The following is a 22,356-nucleotide window of genomic DNA, read 5'->3' on the forward strand; positions in this document are numbered from 1 at the left end:
TGGACTCGGCGCCGGTCGATCTGCAGCACAACCCCCGAGTTGTCAGAAGTAGAACAGGGCATTGGCTCGCTTTGTTTTGTCCTGTGTTCGCTATCTCGCATTCTCGACCTTCGCCAATAAACCGCGCATTAATGCCATCTAAATGATATTTAGTAAAAATGGCCTTATAAACGACAGTGATTTTATTATTACAGGATACTTAACTCAAAATTAAACCCTAGAACACTTTGGGATATAATTATTAATTTAACTTTTAATTTTTTGCAACCTTGCTCAAATTAAATATTCTTCAATTCCATCGAAATGTAAAAAAATGAAAAAAAAATCAAGCTGGTCTGGTCACGTTTATTTTTTACAGATGCTGACAATCTGATAGCGCTCTTCATATTATTTACGCCCACTGTCAGAATCCTCTCCGCACATAAGAGGATTCAGTCGGCAAAAATGCATCGTTTATTAACAATCATGGTTGCTATTCTTTACAGTTTGGGTAATAGCTTTGCAGTTTAGTTTTATTTAACTTTGAAAATTTAACCCAACAGTAATCCAAGAATCAAATGGTGCGATCAAAACCTGGATGCCCAGCACTAACTATTGGGATGTGAAGAACTGGGATGTAAAGCGCATTCCATGCAGGAACGACCGCGTGATTTTCCCTCAGGACTCTGCTGCTGCGGTTGCACTCCATCCCGGCGCCACCAACCTCAGGGAGATGGTGCTTCCGCTCACAGGAGAAGTTCTTTTGGCGTCAAATGGAGACCTCAATGTTGTCGGACAGCAGGACAATCTTGGGGGTTGCGAAGGAGAAGGTTCGATATGTTGAATCAATTTATTAATTCCACCGAATTTTCCACGAGAAATCAATGCTATATAGTTGCATTACAATTTTCAGAGACTCTAAATAAATGAAATTTATGTTCTGTGGCAGGGCTCAGATTGATCATAATTAAAAAATTTTATGTTGCAATCTCCTAATACTCTATCTGTGTTAATTTATTGATTCAGAAGTTGAATTTACCGGTGGCGAAACACGTTACTGGCTCGATCCAGCAAACTGGAATGGACCTAGTGGAGAACCACTCAAAGGTGGCGAAAATTCTCCTATTCCTCACAGCGAGAGGGTCCCATGCGAAACTGATCAGGTCGTGCTCATGAACGGCGGACTGTTTCAAATTCAGTTGCCGGAAGTGCCCATCAAGGTTGGCGAATTAAACATTGAGGGACAGGTGCGTAAATAATTAATATCAAAGTCAGAACAGAAATATTATATAGTTTCTGAGTTCAGGACGTTTCCCAAGAGCGGCTTCGAAACATGATTTTGGACGACACCGGCTACCACGTTTTCAAAGGCGACGCTTCCCAGTTGGAAATCACACACGAGCTGTGCCAAGACCCTAAAGGATGTATCTGTAATGCAGATCTAGACCCTTTGACCTTAGAACGCATCTGCTCCTTTGAAAAAATGCGCTGCACCACCGCACCCTGCGAAGATCCGATTACGCCAAAAGGGTTTTGCTGCCCGATTTGTGGTTTGAGAAATAAATTTGACATTTTGCTGAACAGTGTAGCTTATTTTATGTGTGAAGGTGCCGCCATCCGTGTCTTGTTTAAGGGCAGCTGGTCGAGAATGAAGCAGATGATCGAGAGTATGGTCGAGTATAATCAGAAGCAGGGCGAATATCCTGTTCTCTATCACATTAGCAGAATCGACAAAAACGAGTTGCAAATCGTCTTGAGAGATTCTCAAACGTACGTCAGTTCGAGCGTGGTTTTGGCGCAGGCTCTACAGGAGCAGTTTGAAACTGGTAAATATATTTAATTACAAATTAAATCATTTTTTAAACCCCTTCTTGCTATATAGTGAGCTTTGAAAGTACTCCTTACGCGAAAGCCACATATTCAGGCGATCCCATAACGTCGTGGGGCTCCGCTGGATCCATCGTGTTCAAAATACTCTTCATTTCTGCAATTTTCGTGGTAACCGCTCTCACAGTCAACTGCGTTGCAAACCAGTCAGGGTAAAAAATAATTATAATTAAATTTATGTGTAATTGAATTGTATCAAAATAATTTTAGTAGGGGGATTCCTGTAGAATTGATTCAACCCTCGTTTCTTTTTGCGAGATTTGAAAACACAGCCGCTGACGGAGAAGTGGAAATCGCTCAGAAATCATCGTTTCAAAATCCTTTGTTCAGTTTAGTTGGACAGGTATGCAAAAATTAATATGAAATCATAGAATACCAAATTTATCCCTGTAATTTGTAGGACTCAACAAGATCACTTGAAAAGGTCACTTTGAGAGAGCTTGAAGAATTAGATAATCTTTCAGACGAAATGTCTTCGCAGACCACTGATGGTACTTTCAGCTTAGAGGAATAGGTTGAGATCTAAATCTTTGATATCTAGCCAAAATATTTGAGACATGGTAAACTCATTTACACCAAATAAAAATATGTTACGCAATAATTGTTTAGAATATCAAATAAAAACAACAAATACATTTTTACAATTATTTTACCTCTCTTCCGCCTCATCTTAAATAATTGCTAGTTTAAAAATTGAATCAAAATAATGTCCTGAGTATGTGACTACAATTTATATTTATTTCTTACGCATTTTTATTACTTCGATTAATTAATAACCAAATAAACAATCTTGTCTGTACTTGTATTATATAAATATTGTCGTCTCTCCGTGCGTTTATGGGTTCTGGTCTACGTCTACATTATTCCCACCGCGCCAAACGGTATCAAAATGATGCGTAAGACCGATCAGCAGGCGAGTAAAAAGGGGCGTGTCTTATGGCCATCTTTTGTTGCTTTTCGGCAGAAAGACAGATCTGCCTTCATTCAGCCAAATTTTCTGGTAAAAATGGAGAGGAAAACCGCGCTGGAACTGCTGGACCCTTCTCACACTGACGATGTCAGTGTTCTTTACAAGAATTGGGGCATTATTTCCGGATCCATCGTCGGATCTATTGGAGCGTTGTGGTACAACTGGGCTAACAGACGACCAACCCTAAGCGGTAATTTTATTTTTCTTCTTTTTTGAATGTCAAAAACTACCATAATATATGGAAAAGCTACAGTTTTCGCCGCCGAGTTACAGTTTTCGCCACCCCTACTTTAGCATGGGATTCTAATAAGAACTGGCGAGATGTGTAACGCGGCAGAAACTGTAACTTTACCATTCAAATGTCATGAACAATATGATTTGGTGCAGGACTACCAAGATCTTTGATCATTGTGGCTAGCTTGGCTGGGGCAGGAAAACTTCTGCAAGATTATAGAGACAAGAGATTGGCCCAACGAGATGCAGTGTTGAGACATTACATTTCGTTGCACCCTGAAGATTTTGAACTGCCTCGTAAGTTAATAAGTTTTACTTTGAATTTATTCTAAATAATTATTTTACCAGCCCGAGTGAAATACAGCGAGGTGTTCGGAAGTTGGATTCCAGTTCGCTAATATCTTACTTCACGAATCAACTTGTAAATTCTTCAATGGTAGTTATTAAATAAAGTTAAATGGCTGTTAAGAAAAGAGATTTAATTGCCCTACAAGGAAACTTTTATGTTCACAACTCCTGCTTGTAAGCAAGATTCGATTTTAAGTTTTTGCCCTTCATGCACTGTCATGTTGTCCTCTAAAAGCACAGCTGCTTGGCGTGGGTATGAGTCTATCTGGTTTGTTTGAAATTCAACTCCTTGTCCATAGTCAAACTGAAACCAATGTGCAACAGCAGTCACTTTGCCTGTGCTAATTAGAGGCAGCTCGCTTTTGGCTGGCTCTTCTGTTAAATGTTCGCACAATTTCACTGAAAAAATCTCTTTCGGTTCACTAAGAACAGCGTGTGGTGTACTCTGAAGTCGCAAATCTAAATGTCGTTTTAGCTGCAACGCAAAGTGGCGATTTAAATTCAAAATGCTGCATCAATGAGAAATTTACCTTGTACTTGTTGACATGCGAAGCGATTTTAAATCCACTGACATGCTCATCTGTTTGAAGTTGCGAAACAGATTCCAACCAATCTGAATTCCAAATCTGACCAATGATTGAAAGACATTTTGGAAGCATCACTCCTTGAGGAGAAAGGCGTTTTCTAAAAATACAAGGAGCTTAACTTGAATTTTGATTTAAGTGGTTAGAACTTTACCGTAATTGTGAAACGTAAAGGATGGTTTCTTGGTCAAGCTCTCCTTCAGGGGTGCATGGGTAGAGGATGATCAAGTCAAAGCAATCCAGTTTGTCTGCTTTGTTAAAGTCATCCAAATCGCAGTTATCGCCAGCTACCTTCCTTGCTAGGCTCATGCAACGACCTGAGCACCTCAATTTATCGCACACTCCCATTTTCAACAACAATAGACCCAAGTATGGAAATGGGCTTAAGTCAAGCACTTTCAGGCCAGCTTTGCCCTTAAAGGAGTTTGCCACCATCTGCATGGATCTCGTCCAAGTGCTGTCATTCAACATCTCAATTGCTACACATTCAGTTAGCTAAAAAAATGAATTAATAATAATAGGAAAATAGTTTAAGTAGATAGATACCATAATTTCTGGTGTCAGTTCTTGCGAGTCTGGTTGGATCTTTAAAAGTCCGTGTGACGAGGAGACGGCGATGTTGACAGTTTGGCCAGATTGCAATTCAAGTGGCACGCTTAGAGCAAAAACAGCTTGTTCCCAACAGGATTTTTTGCCTGGCTCTGAAGACAGCTTCAGGTCTTCGTCCACTTGAAGAACAAACCATGAAACGAAGGCGTCAATTTGTCCCGCATCGCAACACGACACCTCCATCTGGTCACAAGATTAAAATTTAAACAGGCTGGGAAGCATGTTAAAAAATACCTTTTTATCATGCTCCCCAGCCAAGTGCTTTTGAAGGTCTTGCGGGTCGTTAAAGTTAACTTCAAGTACAGCTACAGGCGAAGTGATGAATGTATATCCGCCAGCCACATACTCAAGTTTCTCAGAGTTGTAAGCTTCATTTTGAGCAGCAGCTAAACGAGTCCCTTCCAGCCCTAATCCCAAAGCATCCCACACACTGGGCTCCAGAGTATTCATCCTGGAGATTGCGGCGCACTGCACGCCCGCAGCATAGATTTTCACCCCAAACGGAACTACAATGCCATTCCTGGAGCCTGCCCTGGGAGAAACTAAATTCCTGCTCTGGGGTAGAAGGAGACGATCCCATGCGTCAATCAGGGTTTGCAGCACGTTCTCTCCGAAGACGCCGGCGTCCAACGTTTCTGTCACTACAAGTGACACTCTGTATTTATATCAACAATTTTTAGGAGCTATTGGCAGCATAATTTTAAATTTATATATACCTTGACGGAATATCAGCAGGAATGCTCAAATCAGTTGACATTTTTTGAAGAAGCTCGATTTTACTCTCAACGTTATTATCTAATATGACCTCTTTTGCAATCTCTATCATAGCCGCCGAACACTCGCAGGCAAACACCCTTTTTGCTCCTCCTTGCACTGCATACAAACTAAATTTTCATGATTAGTCGAGTTAAGACGAATCACAAGGAAAAGTACCTCAACAACGAAGTGCCAGTACCAATGTCGAGGACTTTGGAGAACCCCTGTCTTATCTTCTTGAGAATTGCCTCGCGGTACGATTCATTTCTGATGGAATCATTCAGCATTCGGAAGTGCCACCGCTCCACCAGGGTGGAAGTCAAATTTTCCATGTTGTGCGCAGCTGGCAGAAAGTCCTTCTTGATGGCCAGCGCTTTTTCAAAAAAAGATTTCGCCTCCTCCAAGTGACCCATCCTGAAAACAAAACAAAACACTGTACTCTTCTGCCAAAGCAAACCGATCGAATTACCGATTGGAAACTTTTACAAGACTATATTAGAATCTAAGTGGATCCGACTAACTAGCTTTAAATGCGTGAAAGTTGATTGCGAAACGCTTTTAAAGTTGAACCGAAACCACTGATGCACGAGACACTAGAAAAAGCACAAATTATTCTTTGCACCCTTGCTTTGGCAGAGCCAAATCACTGACTGCAAGTTGTTCAACGAGAGACGTGGGAATGCTGAACGATGTTATTAAATGGCTCTTTCCAGTTCCCTTGTGACAGCCCTCGGCTTTGAAATTAGTCAAGGAGAGTCCCGTCAGGCAGTGTTCAGAATCGTCTGGATTAAGCCAGAACAGCACTGGGTAACCGAGCAACAGGCCTGTAAGGGTCGGCCCGCTCCAGCCAGGTTTGGCCTCCAACGAACCTGATCCCGAGCTCAGAGCACACAAAATGGACGTGATCATTTCAGCGATTTCCTCTGCCTTGTCTGTGAGTGCAGGGATCGCCAGGCTTGAGCTGATGTCAACCACCAAGAGTTGTTGTTTCACGGTAAGCAAAAGTGTTTCCGTGCAGGCCACCAGGCAATCCTTCACAGAGGAAACAGACTTTTAGTGAAGGATGCGTTGCTTCAAATTTGTTTTTGAGACGCACTCCTTTTTGCAAGGTGAGCACTACCGTCTTGGGGGGTACCAAGCCTATGGCGACCAGCGACGCCACTGCCTCCTCAAGGTCGGATCTTTTCGGGACGAAAAAGTCCCACACGAACGCTGGCTTGAGACCTGCCGTCAGGATCTCAAACCCCAAAATTATGTTGTGCATGTGCCTCCGAAGCTTTCTCAAAGGCCAAATTTGAGTCAGAACTGACAGCCACTTGTCATATTTATCTATGAGAAATCGCACTTCAAACAATGCAAATTTGGTACCATCACAATTGTTCACCACATTTTAAGATATTTTTTACCTGAAAAGGTGGGCGCCAAGGTTGTTGAGCACTTCATGGTTGTTTGGGTAAATTTCTAGTGCTTGTTGGTAGCAATGCAGCAGGTCTTTGTACCTACTTTCCTCTTCAAGTTGCTTTCCCCAAGAGCCTGGAATATTAAATTTTTTACTTTATTTTTAATCATTGAAACAAAACACACTTTCGTCTTTTTTTCTTACACAAACAGTCAGATAACTGCTCCTGCAGCTCCTCTTGCCACGATTGTTCGAGCTTCAAGCATAAGGTAAGGTGAGCGAAGGCTCTCCCCCAATTTTCTTGGCCTAGATATGATAGCGCTTGGGCCCTGGAGTTCAGGGCCACTTCTCGAATCGCATCATTGTTACTCATGAGCGAAGACGATCTGTTGAATATTATAATATTTTTATTTGTCAGATATATTATATTATGCCGTAATCTAACAATAAGTGAAATTTGGATTCCCTCTGAGTTTTACCTCGTCAGTCTAATCAGAAAATCTCAAATTTTCTAGCCACGAGTACTGTGTTGCATTGTAATAATATAATAAGTTATTATCATCGCAGCACAACGTTTCTGTTTACAACTCAGATCGTCTGATCTCCTGCCGGTGTGCCTGCCACCGGGCTCGCAACACGCAGCACTCGTAGCAGTTCGTAGAGAGTCGTTATATGAATGCTCAGAAGAGGTCGTCGTATAATTCTCTTTGGCGCGGGCGGTGCAGTGATACTGCTTTTTCTACTTGCGAGAGAAAACGGCTCAGGAAGTATTTATTTTGTGGATTATTTCAAACAAAGAAAACACTGAAAACCATTTCACTAACGAACCGTCGTTTATTTCTTTATTTCTATGATCAATATATGTATATCAGCAAACAAGAATGTCCATTGAGTTGGGAAAAATGCTTAAAAATATATTTATTTGCTTCTAAAATTGCTAAAATTTAAATGCTTTTTTACATGAAATAAAAGGGAAAAGTTTAATCTATGCGAGCACCTTTTTACCCCTAGCAATTTGATAAAAACTAATTTTTTTAATTGGGCAATTCAATTTGTCAATGAATTTACATCAACTGACAACATTGTGAGAATAATGGGAAAACCATCAGGGTCTTTCTATGTCCCTATCCATTTTTGTACTTATACAAACAGCCAATTTGATCAGCTTGCATGAATGGAGCGTTTAATAAGTTGAATGTCAACGAGCTGAAAAAAGGCAAAGGATATTAATTAAATTCCTTAAAGAATGTTTCTTTGCCTATTAATCTGTAGATTTCCTATTTTGCTTTAAAGCTTTTGCTGCTCTATCTATAAGCTTCTCAGCATATTATGCTTTTAAATTAATTACAATGCAAGTGTCTCTATATCTATCATCCAACACGTACATGCTGAGTACTTGTTTCTCCTTTTTCAGACCAGCTCGTAACCCACACGCGTAACACTATTTGCCTGTAAAATGGAAAATTAGTTTAATTCGACCAAGAAAACAGGATTAGTACCTTTTTTGTACAATCGCATCGGTGCTTTTTGTTCTCATCTCTTTTTGTGCATATAAGGTCAAGAGTATTTAACCTTCTGGTTTTCTGATGGCTTTTAAAACGATTCAATAAATCACTGCTAATTATATCAACATTTCAAATTAATCTCCACTGAAATGCATTTAAATTCGTTTTTGCTCTTTGGCGATGACATATCTTATAATACACATTATTTGCTTAATTACTAAACGACTCGATGACTAATGCGTATAATTTCAAGTTTTAAACAGGATCTCTGCGTGCCTGGTAAATGGCATTTAAGATTGATTACATGCTTAGTTTTGTGCAAAGGCGGAAAAGGTTATTCCTCTTTCTTTATTATTATTTAGTGTATTGCTTCAATATTCCAGTTGTTGATAAATTAGTGATTGGAACTCGGAAGATCGAAGCGAGAAAACTTCTGGCTCGCTGGAAAAGAGCGGCGCGCATAGTAATAAATATATATGAGAGAACTTCCACTCATTTGCCAGAGTGGGAGTCAGCCAGTGAACTTTTTCTGCTATGGAAGGAGATCAGGTATAAAAAGCTGTTGTGCCCTGCCTGGCATCTCTCTTTATTCCGACATAAGCACGACCTGAGGTTTTGAACGCCACGACCAACCGAGACTTCAGTTGCACGATACAGGTCAGTAATATAATTTTCCCATGTTCAGTATTCTATATTAGCATGTTAAAGCGATAAACGATAATTGCATCCTGGTGCCGGTAAAATTGCGCATAGCTCAAAAAATCAAAATCAATTTTACTTGTTGCAAGAAAAGGGCAACAATAATTTCAAAAATTAAAAATTCGAGTGTTGAGCTATGTGCAATTTTACCGATTGCTTGTTTTTAATACTTGTATTATAAATAAGATGAATAATTTAGGAAAAATTTTAAGTTAAAAGATGGTCATCAAATAATTTATTCTTGTTTATTCTCATCATGTCATAATAAATAAATAATAATCATGAATGATCAACGCGTATCACGTGCTTTGAAGAGCATAAAAATATTGGTAAAACGAGGCTATAATAATAACAAAATTCAACAAAATTTCTCAAATTCATGTTATGATTTTATTATTTTTATTTGAGACATGACGATATTTTGTAGATTCTTATTTTTTTTAAAAAGATTCACTCTATCGTAATTTTTGTAGCAAAGAAATTTGGCGCCTTATACGCAACTTTCACTGTAAGACGAAAGTGCACACGATACATGCACGGATAAGAATCAGAGATGAGCGATTTAGCCGTGAGAAAAGGAGCGAGTTTTGATTGCCTTTTCTACTTTTACCGGCTGCTACTTAGCATTTTAACACTAATGCTTTTAATTGAACCCGCGGCTCCGATACCAGAATTTTTAAATGTCATTACAAGCAAAACAGACAACTTTCTCGTACTTAAACGCACTGAAAATGCGGCACATAATTAAATGATAATGTATAATGCCGTCATTCTAAAAAGCTGGTACCAGCAGCTCATTTTATGGAGCAATTACCACTTGCTATCAGTTGACAGAATAAAGTTCTTGTTTTCACTTTCCTTTCAATAAAAACAAATTTACATTTATTTTATTACAATATTAAAAAAACTGTAAGCTTATATGAAATGCTTATCAAGGTATGTCTATCCCCTTAAGAGAAAGAAAATACGAAACGCCATAAATGTTTTACCCTATATGGTTGTCAGTTGACAAAAATTCAATACAGGTATAAAAAACCGTTTTACAGGCGAATGACTCACATCTTTTCATGTGGCGATATTTTCTGCTCGAGTGAGTCGTCATGTCGTGCGCTGGAGAAAGGCCAAAAATAATTATTATCGAAATCAATTCAACTGCGCCGGTCGCTGGTAAATTGAGCGGCACACCATTCACTTTCTAATGACTGCAGCGCAGCCGGCAATTGATCCGAAACCGTGCGCGATTTTGCCATTATTGATAATCTCACCGCGAATGTTACTTGTAATAAAAGTCAGCACACTTGGTTTTTATTACAAGATAATCAATGAGTATGCTCGTGGAAAATCTCAATAATGCCGATCCTGTCGAAAGGCAATTCGCGACCGACATATATTTTATCTTTCGCACCATATGGTTTTTTCCAGGTTACATACTTGATGCAGCGAGTTTCATGACCTAAAACGCATCTGCGAGCATTTGTCAAACTGTCGAGGCACATAATATGCTAATTTTCAATCATGATATTTCTATTTTCATAACTATTCCTCTATCTTTATATACTCATTTGCTCAATATCAACAGAATAAAATTGTAAAATCCAAATCAGAAAACCGGAAATGATCTGGTGAATCGCCAAAAATATAGTGTAAAAAATTCATTTGGAGAAGTTTTATGATGCTATTATAGGATCTCTAAACCAACGACGCTCTTGCTCTTTTCTCGCCGTTAGAGGTGAAGTTCATATGCGTCCGCGAAGCAATTATTTTTAAGTGTATTTATTTTGCCGCACATAAGTGATATTGCTTCAAATATTTATCGTATGTGGGAGTTCATCGCACTTTCGAGTCGCCTTTTCAAGTGAAACACACACTTTTCTGAGTGAACAAATAACAGTGTCGCTTTTCACTCGAACACTCGCGGCGATCGGACTCTCGTTTGTATGCACAGCCAGGGATGTTTCGTCGTAGCACACACGTGAAAAAGGTCGCGCGCGCGATTATAATAGGCCTACGCAGCTAGTGCGCGGCTGCCCACACTCGGAATGAGCGCTGGTTCAGCCAAAAGGTGAAGGTCCTGAGTGGGCACTTGCATGGAGGAAGATGAACTTCTGTTTATGCTATTTATTAACGCACGCTCGATCCGCACTCCTGATTCATCATTTTCGGGAGGAACCCAGCTTAAGTATTGCCTTTTCGGACACGATGGACGTGCTGTGTTACTACATTGAATTCGTGAATAATAATAGAAGGCGGAAAGACCAATTTGCAGTTTACCTTTCTGGCATGTTAGTGAAGGGCGGATTTTCGCAAACGCCTTTTTTATCGACCATTGTTGCAGATTAACTTTAAAGTTTGATAATTCCGTTAATTGACCAAAAATTATGGCAAATGCGCCCGCAGCAATTGCTCTATTTTCTTCATCTGTTAAATGAGGCCCATATATATATATATATATATCATATTTATTTTCAACCGCTCTCGCGTGGCTACATATATAATATTTTTTATCTGTCCGCAATCTGATTTCACGTGTATATATAGCTCTCCTGTTATATTTCACTTTCTCTATATCAACAATGGCGAAGATTGTTAACAAAGGGAGCCGGCGAGTTCATTCCACTTTATACCAACAACGAGTGTGCTTTTGATTTTAGACACGAGAGCACGCCCGATTTGACATTACATTCATCCAACTGGGTCACTCCTTATAAGGAGGCAATTCTCATTAAACTTGTAGGAATTACAAAGAGAGTGCACTCAACTTCTAGTAGAATAGTAGAAAGGTGTAAATTATGCGATACACGCAAGCGCCGCATGTTTTAAAGCAAAACACATTAATGCTGCTTTTTATTTAAAAATAATAAGCAAATGCCAAGATCCTGCTTTGTAGTCACACGAGAGTAGTTCTTGATAGTGAAAGTATATCGTTTGAAACGTTTTTTTATTTGTAAATACCCTGTAACTATCCAGGCGCAAAAATAGTTTTTCAGTGTTAATTTTTATCTCTATTAAACATACAAATACGACTGTTTTAGATGGCGGATACTAACATCACAATATCATCAAGCAAAGGTAAAATACCTTGAAGTGACGTGGAAGACACTGGAGCGGAAAAATATGCTGCAGTTCTGCTGCTTTTAGTGCGATGTTGGCTTGAAAAGCGCAGGCAAGTTTGCATTTAACTTTTTGCACTGAGAGGATTTTTTAAATCGACGAATCATTTTCTGAATAAAATATTCAAATATTTGTATTTCTGTAAATTATGCACAGAATCACGCGAGAGGAGCGGCGGGTTTGAAGAGGATAGCAGCGGCGCGGCGCATCTTGAATGAAGAGAAGAATGTGTGGCCGACCAGTACACCACAAATAAAATGTGCATGCATTCTCACGAAACTTTGTGGCTAACATAACAGTTAACAGCACTTAAATTGCATGTTTGCATTTGAAATAAAACATGCATGAACCCTCTCCTCGAAAATAAGTGCATCGCCCACGAATGAATCCAGAAAACTTTTGACACCTCTACTCTTGTGACGCACTGTCTCTTTCAAATATTGCAATGCGTTTTAACGAGAGAATGCTGCACCATTGTTATCTTTCCGCACGACTCTGCATGACTTCATTTTTCTTCCTTCCGCCTGCATGAAAATCCGTCACTTTTTTACTTCCATCAATCTCTTCCATATATTATTCCCTTATTTACTTACAGTATGTGTTATATTTCTATATATTATGATATTGGCATGAAAATATAAGCATGCATAAAAGCATGAATCTAACCTGCATGAAGAATGCTGTTCATACACGATCCAAAATCGAGTCTTAATTTTAAAATTCAAGAATCTATTTTTATATTTATGAAGATAAAATTCAATGCATGCATCCTCTAGCATGAAGACAAATGCATGGAAAGGAAAAGTTCATTTTCTAAATCATTGCATGGAAAATCGCATGTGGCATGATGTATAGAAATAATGGTCAAATAGAGTGTATAAAACTCTGTTGTTTTTATAATGCGCTGATTTTGCACGATAAAAGAATGCGGAATGAAGCATGAGTTCATATCTAAATTTTCCCGCATGCAACTTTTCACTATATTATATGAACAGTTAAGTGAAGATAAAATAAAATTATATTTAGCTTGACTGCACGATTGTTCCTCCCTTCGCATGATCCGTTCTTTTACCTCCTTTTTTGCATGCTTCCATGATACTTTCACTTTCCCTTTTCCCATAGCATGCCGTGATCGTTATTTTTGTGCTATGCACTCTCAGCACAGAAACCATGTTGCATGCGAGCATGTTCATTAACAACGGAATGAAAGCAGAAAGTAACTCTTCCTCGTGTTCAATTCTTTTAACACAAAACACAGCATGGTGCATGCATACACACATTAATACAAAGAGACTGGTCGAACTAGATCAACGTGTATAGCCTTCAATTTTTGTCAATTTGTTTTACTGAATTAATTTAATTTCGTCGGATCCAAATAAGAGTTTTGATGATAAATTATCATTTTTGCGGATTTAGTAAAATTCATTGCTGTTTAAACTATGTCTTGTTTTCATATTCTTATTCCCTCTGCTGAATTAAAATTACTTAGAATTGACAAATCACTGTGTTTTAATTTAATGAATGCCTTTTTGGTAAAAATTGGGCTTATATTTATTTAGTAAATTTGGTTGTGTTCAGAATCTTTATATGGACTCCAAAACTTAGTTTTATTAGCTCATTGGTCGTTATCAAAAGTTGGAAACGCAGAATATTATTTTAAAGTGGAAATAAACAAGCAGGTATCGTCCTGGTGTCGGTAGAATTGCGCATAGCTCAACAAACAGTCAAATTTTAATTGTTGAAATAATTGATGTCCATTTCTTGCAACAAGAAAAATCACGTTTGGTTGTTGAGCTATGCGCAATTTTTACGGCACTAAGATGATTTGCATCAATAATTGCAATTTGGAGCTGTAATGTGGCAACTTTTTTCTAACTAAAATGCTTGGAAATGAGTTAGTAAGGGTAAGGGCTATTTTATTGAATTGCAAAACAATACATTTCAGGCAGTTCGTTCCATAAAAGTAAAATGCATAATAATTTTGTTAATTGAGTACGACAATAAAAAATTGATAGAGTGTAAAAGAAATATACTATTTTGTCAACTTGTCATTTTCTTGTAACGCTAGTCAGTAAGATTTTTTTACTACCAGTCTTATAGTCATTTAATTTGAATTATAATTGTAAGTAATTAAATCAAATTAGCAATCTCAATATTGGGCTTCGGGTAAAGTGGAGAATTACTTTTCATTTCACAGCCATTATAAGAGTCGAATCAGCAGCAAACTCAAGCCAGATCCAATAGACGTGCCCAAGCTTAGCCACGCAGTCATAATTTGAGAGGCTGATTCAATTTCAGCGTGGCTCATCAGGCTACAAAATTCATTAGTTACTATATGATAATAATTATATTTCACACCAATTCACTCCTACCTTGGCACATTGATGAACGTGATGTTGGCCAGATAACCATTTGATACAGCAAACGCTATCATAATCAATATATAATAAGCATCACTGTCGATCAGCACGGGAAGAGATTTCCGGGGCTGGGCGTTGCAAAATATGAACAACGGGATAAACACAATCCTCAGGATGCTCATTGTAAACAGAATCCACTTGCTGTTCCTTGGCTGATGAATGACAAATAAAAAAAGCAAATAGTGTAAGTAAACTAAACTTACCCTACGCCACCAGCCTGCGAGCAACCGTCCCGAGTAGTCGCAGATACTGAAAAGCAGGTACCCAACAACAGGAACGAAATAAACATCTGAAATGATTACAGATTATAACTATGGATCAAAATGGGAAAATTTGTGTACCATTCCACGGAGTCTTGTTTGATTTATTCACAGAATTTATCAGCACGGTTACTGCAGGAAAGGCGCCAATTGTGACCACAAAGACCATCAAAATGCTTATGCAGTGAACCCATATCTGATTTTTTTTAACAAATTAAGATTCAACTGAATCATCTAAAACAAAAAATACTTACCCTCTTAAATATGCTAACAAAGGAGATATTTTGAGCAACTAAACCGGAGTCATCATCATCTGAAGGACTGTAGGGTGCTGGCCGTAACCTAAGTCCCATGTAAAATTTGAAGAAAGACTAAAAAAAATGCAAATTAAATTTCAAGGAAATGTTTTAAAAAAACATGAACAGCATACAGTTGAGGCTAGTGCAATATACGCCACAAGAGATGCCAGGAGCACTACGTCAGCAACAAGAAAATACACCAACGCGCTCGACTGGGGTGAGGCACCAAGCCAAATTGATCCAATGTTGGCCAAAGCTGCAAAAACGCCTCCGAGGGCTTGGCCACCAACAACCGCTGTTATGTATCTGTGGGGGAAGCAGCCAACAATCCCGTAGAGACCAAGATTCATTACCGCAGTGCCCACTTAAGAGTAAAAAACCGGAATTAGAAGAGAAATCTCAGAACCAATCAAGCCATACCGTTGAGAACAACGACTGTTGTGAGGGTTAAGATGAAGAAATCTTGCTGCCCTGGAATACCAACAGAATTAGACTTGAATACAGAAAAGTAAAAGAGCAGCTCACATGAATCTGTGTCGACATGCACTAAAGATGTGGTCAGGATAAAGAGTGCCAAGATAAAAAGCAGACTACCGATCATTCTGAGTTTCAGAGGGATGCTAAGATGATCAGAGAATTGCTTATTGGTAATTTTGCTAATTCATAACTTTATTACCGGTGTCCATAAAGGGCGCCCAGTATCATAAAGAGGGTGTTAGGGACGTTGGATGCCAGACTCAAGTAAGATGTAAACTCGGCTTGTAGAACTGATCTACCATGAAGAGATGTGTTAGATGGAACATCCCGAAATTTATACATCCAGTACTAAAAAATAGAAGTTAGCAATCAAGGATTACACACTTAAATTAAGGTTACATTGTCTGCAGTGATGAAAAAGTTCCAGGGTAGTAATGTTGTCATTCCCAGTAGGTAAAATATTAAAAAGGCTATGTTGAATCTGAAAATTACACCATAATCAGAAACCATGTCATTCATCACAATCTTGAAGATTAATATTAATGATATAATATGTATGTATGTAGATACCTATCCCCTGGGTTTCCGAATTTTACGAGCCCTTCAGAACTTTTGGGGCCTTCGTTTTCCGTATCATTAATGATATCAGCATTTTGAATATCCGATGATCCACTTTGCTCAGTGTCAGAGTCGTCGCTGTCGTTCTTTTGCAACAGTGGCTGGCAGTTGACTGATAAATCCATTTTAATTCAGCAACCGATCCAGACGAAGTTTATGTTAATTTTTACAGCACTGTTTGCCTCTGGGCTGTACAGACCCAAATTAACAAACAAATTTAATTACATATATAAATAATTTATTATGTACATAATACAATGTATGTTTTCACATCACATGATGTACAAATAATTTTACCTTTGGATGTCATTTGAGCAGAAATTATTGCATTCCTCGTTAAAAGTTCAATAATGTAGAATGAAATCTCCTTTTATATTAATTATTAATAATCTTTGACGATTTGCGGTTCCCGGAATTTAAAAATAACAAACAACAAACAGGTGACACAAGCTCACGTGACGACCGGACAAAGGAAAGGAAATTTTATGAGATGAAATAAAAAACCGATATCGTTAAAAAAGCAAAGAGCAGCAGGAGCCTGAAAAAATAATGCCGTGTAAATCAATGGCAAACCGGGCAAACCCCTCTCCCTAGTTTCCCATGGATACTTTGACCGGTTTCTTTAGTAAAATAAACAGCTGATATCAGTTATCAAGAATGCCTCGAATTCCTTAATTTATTTTTCAAATAATTTCCTTCTTTCAATTATAGGATTTTTATTCAATATTTACTAATTCATTGCATTATCTTTTATTTCCTGCTCAAAAAACACACTTATTATAGGGAATCAGACTAACCGGTTCATTGAAGGGGTCGCTTGCAGACGCAAGCATCGCTTCGCTGTTGTTTGTGTTCCTCCCTCTGCCGGCATTGGTGTTGTTGTCGACTGATCCTCCATTACAGCAGCTTTCTCGTTTCGTTGACCGGCACTTTTGAGCTAAAGTTTCTTTACAATGTTGGCCTTTGCGCCAAAGAAGGACGGTGGTCCGAATACCAAATATTTTGAAAGTCCAGAAACGCTAACTCAGTTGGACGGAGTGCGTAGCTGGTTAATGAAAAACTGCAAAAAGGTGAGCGCAATTTGACTCTTGTGAAACGCCTTGCGTCTCTCATTGCAAACCTAATTCCAAGAAATTCCCATTTTCATGCATTTTAACTCGTACTTAATTCAAAGCGATTTGAAAAATTAAAAAAAAATGTTTAATACAAATCAAAATCTCTCAATGGTCTAGTAGATTAATCACCTTAAACACTTAATGTTGCATTTCCACTGGTTTGCTCTGCATCTATGATTATGTATTGCATTGAATCAAAAGAGCTTGAAGCTTGAAATGCTATTATTTTAACTTAATTTCACCCACTCTTTTAACAATCTGAATAATTTTGCTAAAAATTGCCAATATCGGATGCATTGCGTGTCTCTGAGTCACTTTTTTAGCAGTTTTTTTCCTTTTTTCTGCCCACACTACGTTGTCTGTACGCTACAGACTGCTATTCGCAACCAAAATATGTGCATGAAAGTAACTTTTTTAACTTATGTACAATTTATTCACATACATATTCATTAAGGGTATAAAATTTAGAACCATATTGTCATACTCATTTTCATAACTTGGGCAAAAACAGTGTCATACATTTTATGATGTTTCTAACTAATATTGCAATTTGCAATGACTAACAAACCAAATTTTTATTTTGTTATTTAGGCAAACCATATATTTAGTTAGAAATAGAAACAACTTCCCCTTTTCAAAATTATACACTGGCCTCTTTTTTGTAGCTATTTACGTTTTTACACTCTGTTCTTCCTACTTGGTTGCAAACTATCAATAATTGAAATTTCAGCATGTGCAAACGGAACCACCTTCAAATAAATCCCTGTCATCATTGATCATTCAGCTGATACAGTTCCAGGAAGATAACTTAGGAAAAAATTCTACCAAACCACCGATGACTAGATTGCCTGTGAGTGATTTTACATGATAATATCAAGTGCGAAATTTGATTTGTGTAATGTCGATAGGCGAGATGTTTCCTTGACTTCAAACCTGGAGGTGCACTGTGTCATATTTTCGCGGCAGCATTTAAATTCAGAACCGACCAAGGATGGAGGCGGTTCGATTTCCAGGTCAGTAGTCACAAAAACAAAACACATGTCGTTTTTGTTAAATTTTTGCAAGAGTTAAATTTGATTTTGTGTTTCAGTCGCCCTCTCGATTAGAGCGCAACTTGGAACTTTTCGCAAGCATGGAAAAAACGCTTGTCCAGAACAAGTGCATCATTCTTCCTGTTGTATTCTTGCGGCCTGATCTTGACAAAGCGACGCAGTCCAAGATCCGTGAAACAGTGAAACGTCACCAGGGAACAATCACAGAGAACGAGGACCAAGCGACGCACATAGTTTATCCAGCATGCGACCCTCTTGACGAGGAATACGCACGGCCACTCTTCCATCGTGACAGAATGGTTTTGCTTCATTGGTACTACTTCCCTGATAGCTACGACTCCTGGGTTTCTGCTGAACTTCCTGTTGAACCGCCTGACTCGCCACAGAGCAAAAGTGGTCCCTGGAGGGTTAACGCGTCGTGGATCAACGAACTGGATGAGTACAACGAATGGTTGACCGAAGAAGACTATGAGGTGGATGAAAGCGGCAAAAAGAAAGTGCACAAGCTGCGATTGTCTGTGGAGGACATGATGAGCCTGGGAGATCCAGAGCGAACAAAGAAAAAGCCCAAGAGAAAGAGGTCGCCGTCTCCTCCTCCAAAGCCAGGAAAACGCAAGAGGTCTGCCTCTTTATTAATTTTTTTATTTATCTCTTAACTTGAATTTACATGTACTCCTATTTAAAATGAATTGGAATCCTGTATTTCATCCTTTCAAAAATGGGAAATAATCATAGCGTGCTCTCATTTATTTGTCCCTTCTTTCGATCGTAGTCCCAAGTTGAAGTAGTTAGTTTTTGCTATAGAAAAAAACTATGCTATTGATAGAAATAATAATGAACATTTCGATTTTCAGCGGGCGTGCTCCAGGCGTGGGCGGAAAGAAGCATCGTGGGGAAGAAGACGATGATGAAGCTAGCAAAGACGCCGAAGAAAGCTCGCAGGACCACAGCATCATTCAGGAGGTTAATCTTAAAACAGGCACCGGCTCCAACAACACTTCCAACCCGTCAAATGCGTCGCGCGCCAAGGACTCTGAAATGCAGCCAATTAAGGGTGGCGTTGTGCTAGACCTCGACGAGGATGCCGAGAAAGGAGAGGATTCTCAAACAGGCCGCGGTCAGGAAGGACAAGATGCCCCCAAGGATGATGGCCAAGTAATTTGGCAGTTAAATTTCTTAATCGCATCACTAAATTGATTATATTCTAGGAGGATAATGTCACTGAGCAGACCCATCACATCGTCATACCAAGCTACGCAGCCTGGTTTGACTACAACTCGATTCACACGGTCGAACGGCGAGCCGTTTACGAGTTCTTTAATGGGAAGAATCGCTCCAAGACGCCAGAAATCTATCTGGCTTACAGGAATTTCATGGTGGACACTTATCGGCTAAATCCAACCGAGTATCTCACCAGCACGGCATGCAGAAGAAACCTTGCTGGCGATGTTTGCGCCATCATGCGCGTACATGCTTTTCTTGAACAGTGGGGTCTTGTCAACTACCAAGTAAGATTATCTATCCGCCTTGGATTTAAATCATTTTAAGCTGAAATGATAAACAGGTTGATGCTGAAAGTCGTCCAACACCCATGGGTCCTCCACCCACTTCTCACTTCCATGTCCTAGCAGACACTCCAAGTGGCTTGGCTCCAGTGAATCCTCCGAAGACCCCGCAGCCATCTGCTGCTAAAACTCTGTTAGATTTGGATAAAAAGGATCCAAAGATTAAAACAGAAGGCGAAGGTTCGCACCATCTGAAAATCAGCTTGTTGGGTTTTATACCGTCCATCTGTTTCAGCAGAAGCGATTGGCACAAACTTTGGTCTCAAACTGGATCAGTACACCAAAAAGCCAGCTGCAATGAGAAACAAAACTGCGGCAAACATGGCTCGAGATTGGACAGAGCAAGAGACGCTGATGCTCTTGGAGGGTTTAGAGCTTTATAAGGATGATTGGAACAAGGTAACAAAGCAAAAAGCACAACAATGAAGTGGTTTTACGTGTTTTGTTTCATAAAGGTGTGCGAACATGTTGGAAGTCGCACCCAAGATGAGTGCATTTTGCATTTCCTCCGCCTGCCCATTGAGGATCCATACCTAGAAGGCGCCGAGGACAATGGATGGCTGGGGCCGCTCGCTTTCCAACCAATTCCATTCAGCCAAGCTGGAAACCCAATCATGTCAACCGTGGCGTTTTTGGCGTCTGTTGTTGATCCACGCATCGCCTCAAGCGCAGCCAAGGCTGCCATGCAAGAGTTCTCCAATATAAGAGACGAAGTACGACAACCTGAGTTAGGTTTCCAGAAAATGGACTCTGATCATTGATTTTCTATTGCAGGTACCAGCAGCGTTGCTGGATGCCCACCTTCAGAGGGTCGCAGCGTCTGGCAAGGATGGTGAATATGATCCAAGTGCGGGATTGCTTCAAAGTGGTATTGCTGGAACAGCTGCTCCTGGTGATGAGAAAGGTGACGGCGATGAAAAGAAGGAAGATGATAAGGAGGGAGAGGAAAAGGTACCAAGTCTTGTGATTTCTCATTTATCATTACACATTAGTCACATGTACGGGTTGTTCATGCTTGGTTTCTTTCAGGAGAAGAGTGAGGACAAAGAGGACGCAGAAAAGAAAGAAACAGATAAGAAGGAGGAATCTATGGAAGTCGATAAAGAGGATAAGCCAAAAGAAGAGGATGAAGAGCCAAAAGATGCTGAAGATTTGGATACTGAAGCCAAGGAATCAGAGGAAGAGGCTAAGGAGAAAGACCCTGCTGTGGTTGCTAAGGAGCGCATCATCAAGGACGCGCAGCTCCAGTCAGCTGCGGCTGCCGCATTAGCCGCTGCCGCTGTCAAAGCCAAGCACCTGGCCGCTGTCGAGGAACGCAAAATAAAATCTTTGGTTGCACTTCTTGTCGAGACGCAAATGAAGAAACTTGAAATAAAGGTACCCATCTTTTTGCCATAATTACACGATTTTTATAATCCAACTTTAACTTCATTTCATTTTAGCTGCGTCACTTTGAAGAGCTCGAAACAACCATGGAACGAGAGCGTGAAGGTTTGGAATACCAGCGACAGCAATTAATCGCTGAGCGGCAGCAGTTCCATTTGGAACAGCTGAAGGCAGCCGAATTCCGTGCGCGTCAACAAGCGCATCAGCGAGCCGCCGCCGAGCAACACTTGTGGGCTCAGCAGCAGGCCCAGCAACCCCCGGGCGTTCCAGCTGCCCCCTCGGCCGGCCCCCAGGTTAGCCAAGACACTCCCGGATCGCCTCAGGCAGTAGCGGTAATTCCGGGTGCGGCCATCCCTCCACCAACGCTGCCGCCGCCAGTTAACCAAGCGGCGCAGCCAACGGCCGTTGCTGCCCCTGTTGTGGCCGCCCCTGGAGCTCCCATTCCTGTCGGAGGAGGCATACTGCCTGGAGGCTCTCCCCCGCCAGCTCAAGCTCAAGTCGCCCCTGTTGCGTCTGATGCTTGAGCACAAATTTGCCCGCTCTTTTTTGTAAAATGTATTTTTTAAAATCTTGATTTCTATGGGGACAGAGGTCTCAATCATTCACGCAAGCCAGCTGGCTTATATACTTTTTAAATTTTGAAAAGTTGTTTTTATTTTCTCTGAGAGACACTTGGTCACATGCAGTTTTTGAACTAACTATTCTAATGAATATTATATTGTACGAATTGAAATCTGAGTTTCTCACAATATTATGCACATTCTTCTTGGGTAGATAGGCTTTGGGCTGCTTGCGAGTAATAGCCACTGGCAAGGCATTATTAGTTTTCTTCTATGGCCGTACTCAATATTTATGTATGTAACCTAAATTTAAATAAAGATCATGTGCTTAAGGAAGAAAAATTTAGGCATATTCTTCAATTTTATCCCAGAAGACGAGCTGCTCACAAAATTGTTAAAAAGAGGAGGTGAATTATTTTCTCAATATGAATTATGATAATCCTGCCGCGATTTTGCAGTAAATCATAAATATATTAATGATTAAAATAAGGTGAGGAATTTAAAGAGCCTTAATAACTCCCAA

General features: G+C 39.7%; 5 protein-coding genes and 1 long non-coding RNA gene across 10 annotated transcripts; 4 read left to right on the top strand and 2 right to left on the bottom strand.

Moving 5' to 3' along the window:
• The first annotated feature begins 369 nt into the window (after positions 1-369).
• Amnionless (amnionless) lies at positions 370-2,462 on the top strand. The gene is made up of 8 exons (XM_065475486.1): positions 370-490; positions 543-809; positions 1,006-1,226; positions 1,286-1,529; positions 1,587-1,805; positions 1,862-2,018; positions 2,077-2,209; positions 2,267-2,462. Exons 1-8 carry the CDS (start codon positions 445-447, stop codon positions 2,378-2,380), a joined length of 1,401 nt encoding a protein of 466 aa, XP_065331558.1. The 5' UTR covers positions 370-444; the 3' UTR covers positions 2,381-2,462.
• A 352-nt stretch (positions 2,463-2,814) lies between these two features.
• Positions 2,815-3,543, top strand: ND-B14.5B (NADH dehydrogenase (ubiquinone) B14.5 B subunit). Its single transcript, XM_065477907.1, has 3 exons — positions 2,815-3,026; positions 3,224-3,367; positions 3,419-3,543. The coding sequence occupies exons 1-3, from the start codon at positions 2,873-2,875 to the stop codon at positions 3,466-3,468; spliced, it is 348 nt and encodes a 115-aa protein (XP_065333979.1). The 5' UTR covers positions 2,815-2,872; the 3' UTR covers positions 3,469-3,543.
• Positions 3,533-7,397, bottom strand: LOC135935482 (protein arginine N-methyltransferase 9-like). Of its 3 annotated transcripts, none has more exons than XM_065477868.1 (10): positions 7,246-7,397; positions 6,971-7,152; positions 6,774-6,900; positions 5,545-5,781; positions 5,328-5,495; positions 4,846-5,266; positions 4,549-4,794; positions 4,157-4,497; positions 3,949-4,102; positions 3,533-3,893 (listed from the first exon to the last, which is right to left on the bottom strand). In XM_065477868.1, the coding sequence occupies exons 2-10, from the start codon at positions 7,137-7,139 to the stop codon at positions 3,558-3,560; spliced, it is 2,199 nt and encodes a 732-aa protein (XP_065333940.1). In that variant the 5' UTR covers positions 7,140-7,152; positions 7,246-7,397; the 3' UTR covers positions 3,533-3,557. The 3 variants fall into 3 exon arrangements, with proteins under 3 accessions (XP_065333940.1, XP_065333946.1, XP_065333955.1); XM_065477874.1 differs by lacking the exons at positions 6,774-6,900; positions 6,971-7,152; positions 7,246-7,397 and adding exons at positions 5,837-5,960; positions 6,019-6,399; positions 6,464-6,696; XM_065477883.1 differs by lacking the exon at positions 7,246-7,397 and having other exon boundaries at positions 6,952-7,088.
• A 1,375-nt stretch (positions 7,398-8,772) lies between these two features.
• LOC135935517 (uncharacterized) lies at positions 8,773-13,518 on the top strand. The gene is made up of 3 exons (XR_010574226.1): positions 8,773-8,928; positions 12,003-12,133; positions 12,238-13,518. It is a non-coding gene; the product is annotated as an uncharacterized LOC135935517 (long non-coding RNA).
• Positions 13,519-13,972: 454 nt separating this feature from the next.
• Ent1 (Equilibrative nucleoside transporter 1) lies at positions 13,973-16,596 on the bottom strand. Its single transcript, XM_065477894.1, has 12 exons — positions 16,453-16,596; positions 16,108-16,344; positions 15,937-16,018; positions 15,737-15,885; positions 15,586-15,680; positions 15,481-15,531; positions 15,192-15,424; positions 15,016-15,132; positions 14,843-14,957; positions 14,705-14,790; positions 14,454-14,653; positions 13,973-14,393 (listed from the first exon to the last, which is right to left on the bottom strand). Exons 2-12 carry the CDS (start codon positions 16,278-16,280, stop codon positions 14,282-14,284), a joined length of 1,413 nt encoding a protein of 470 aa, XP_065333966.1. The 5' UTR covers positions 16,281-16,344; positions 16,453-16,596; the 3' UTR covers positions 13,973-14,281.
• A 401-nt stretch (positions 16,597-16,997) lies between these two features.
• Positions 16,998-22,175, top strand: mor (SWI/SNF- related protein mor). Of its 3 annotated transcripts, none has more exons than XM_065488283.1 (12): positions 17,000-17,225; positions 18,001-18,120; positions 18,179-18,283; positions 18,361-18,941; positions 19,177-19,477; positions 19,531-19,830; positions 19,887-20,067; positions 20,123-20,286; positions 20,343-20,600; positions 20,662-20,838; positions 20,917-21,264; positions 21,330-22,175. In XM_065488283.1, exons 1-12 carry the CDS (start codon positions 17,109-17,111, stop codon positions 21,795-21,797), a joined length of 3,120 nt encoding a protein of 1,039 aa, XP_065344355.1. In that variant the 5' UTR covers positions 17,000-17,108; the 3' UTR covers positions 21,798-22,175. The 3 variants fall into 3 exon arrangements, with proteins under 3 accessions (XP_065344347.1, XP_065344355.1, XP_065344362.1); XM_065488290.1 differs by having other exon boundaries at positions 20,126-20,286; XM_065488275.1 differs by having other exon boundaries at positions 16,998-17,225; positions 20,662-21,264.
• Positions 22,176-22,356: the final 181 nt, after the last annotated feature.

This window comes from Cloeon dipterum, chromosome 1 (genome assembly GCF_949628265.1).
Source record: "Cloeon dipterum chromosome 1, ieCloDipt1.1, whole genome shotgun sequence".
Lineage (NCBI taxonomy): Eukaryota > Metazoa > Arthropoda > Insecta > Ephemeroptera > Baetidae > Cloeon > Cloeon dipterum.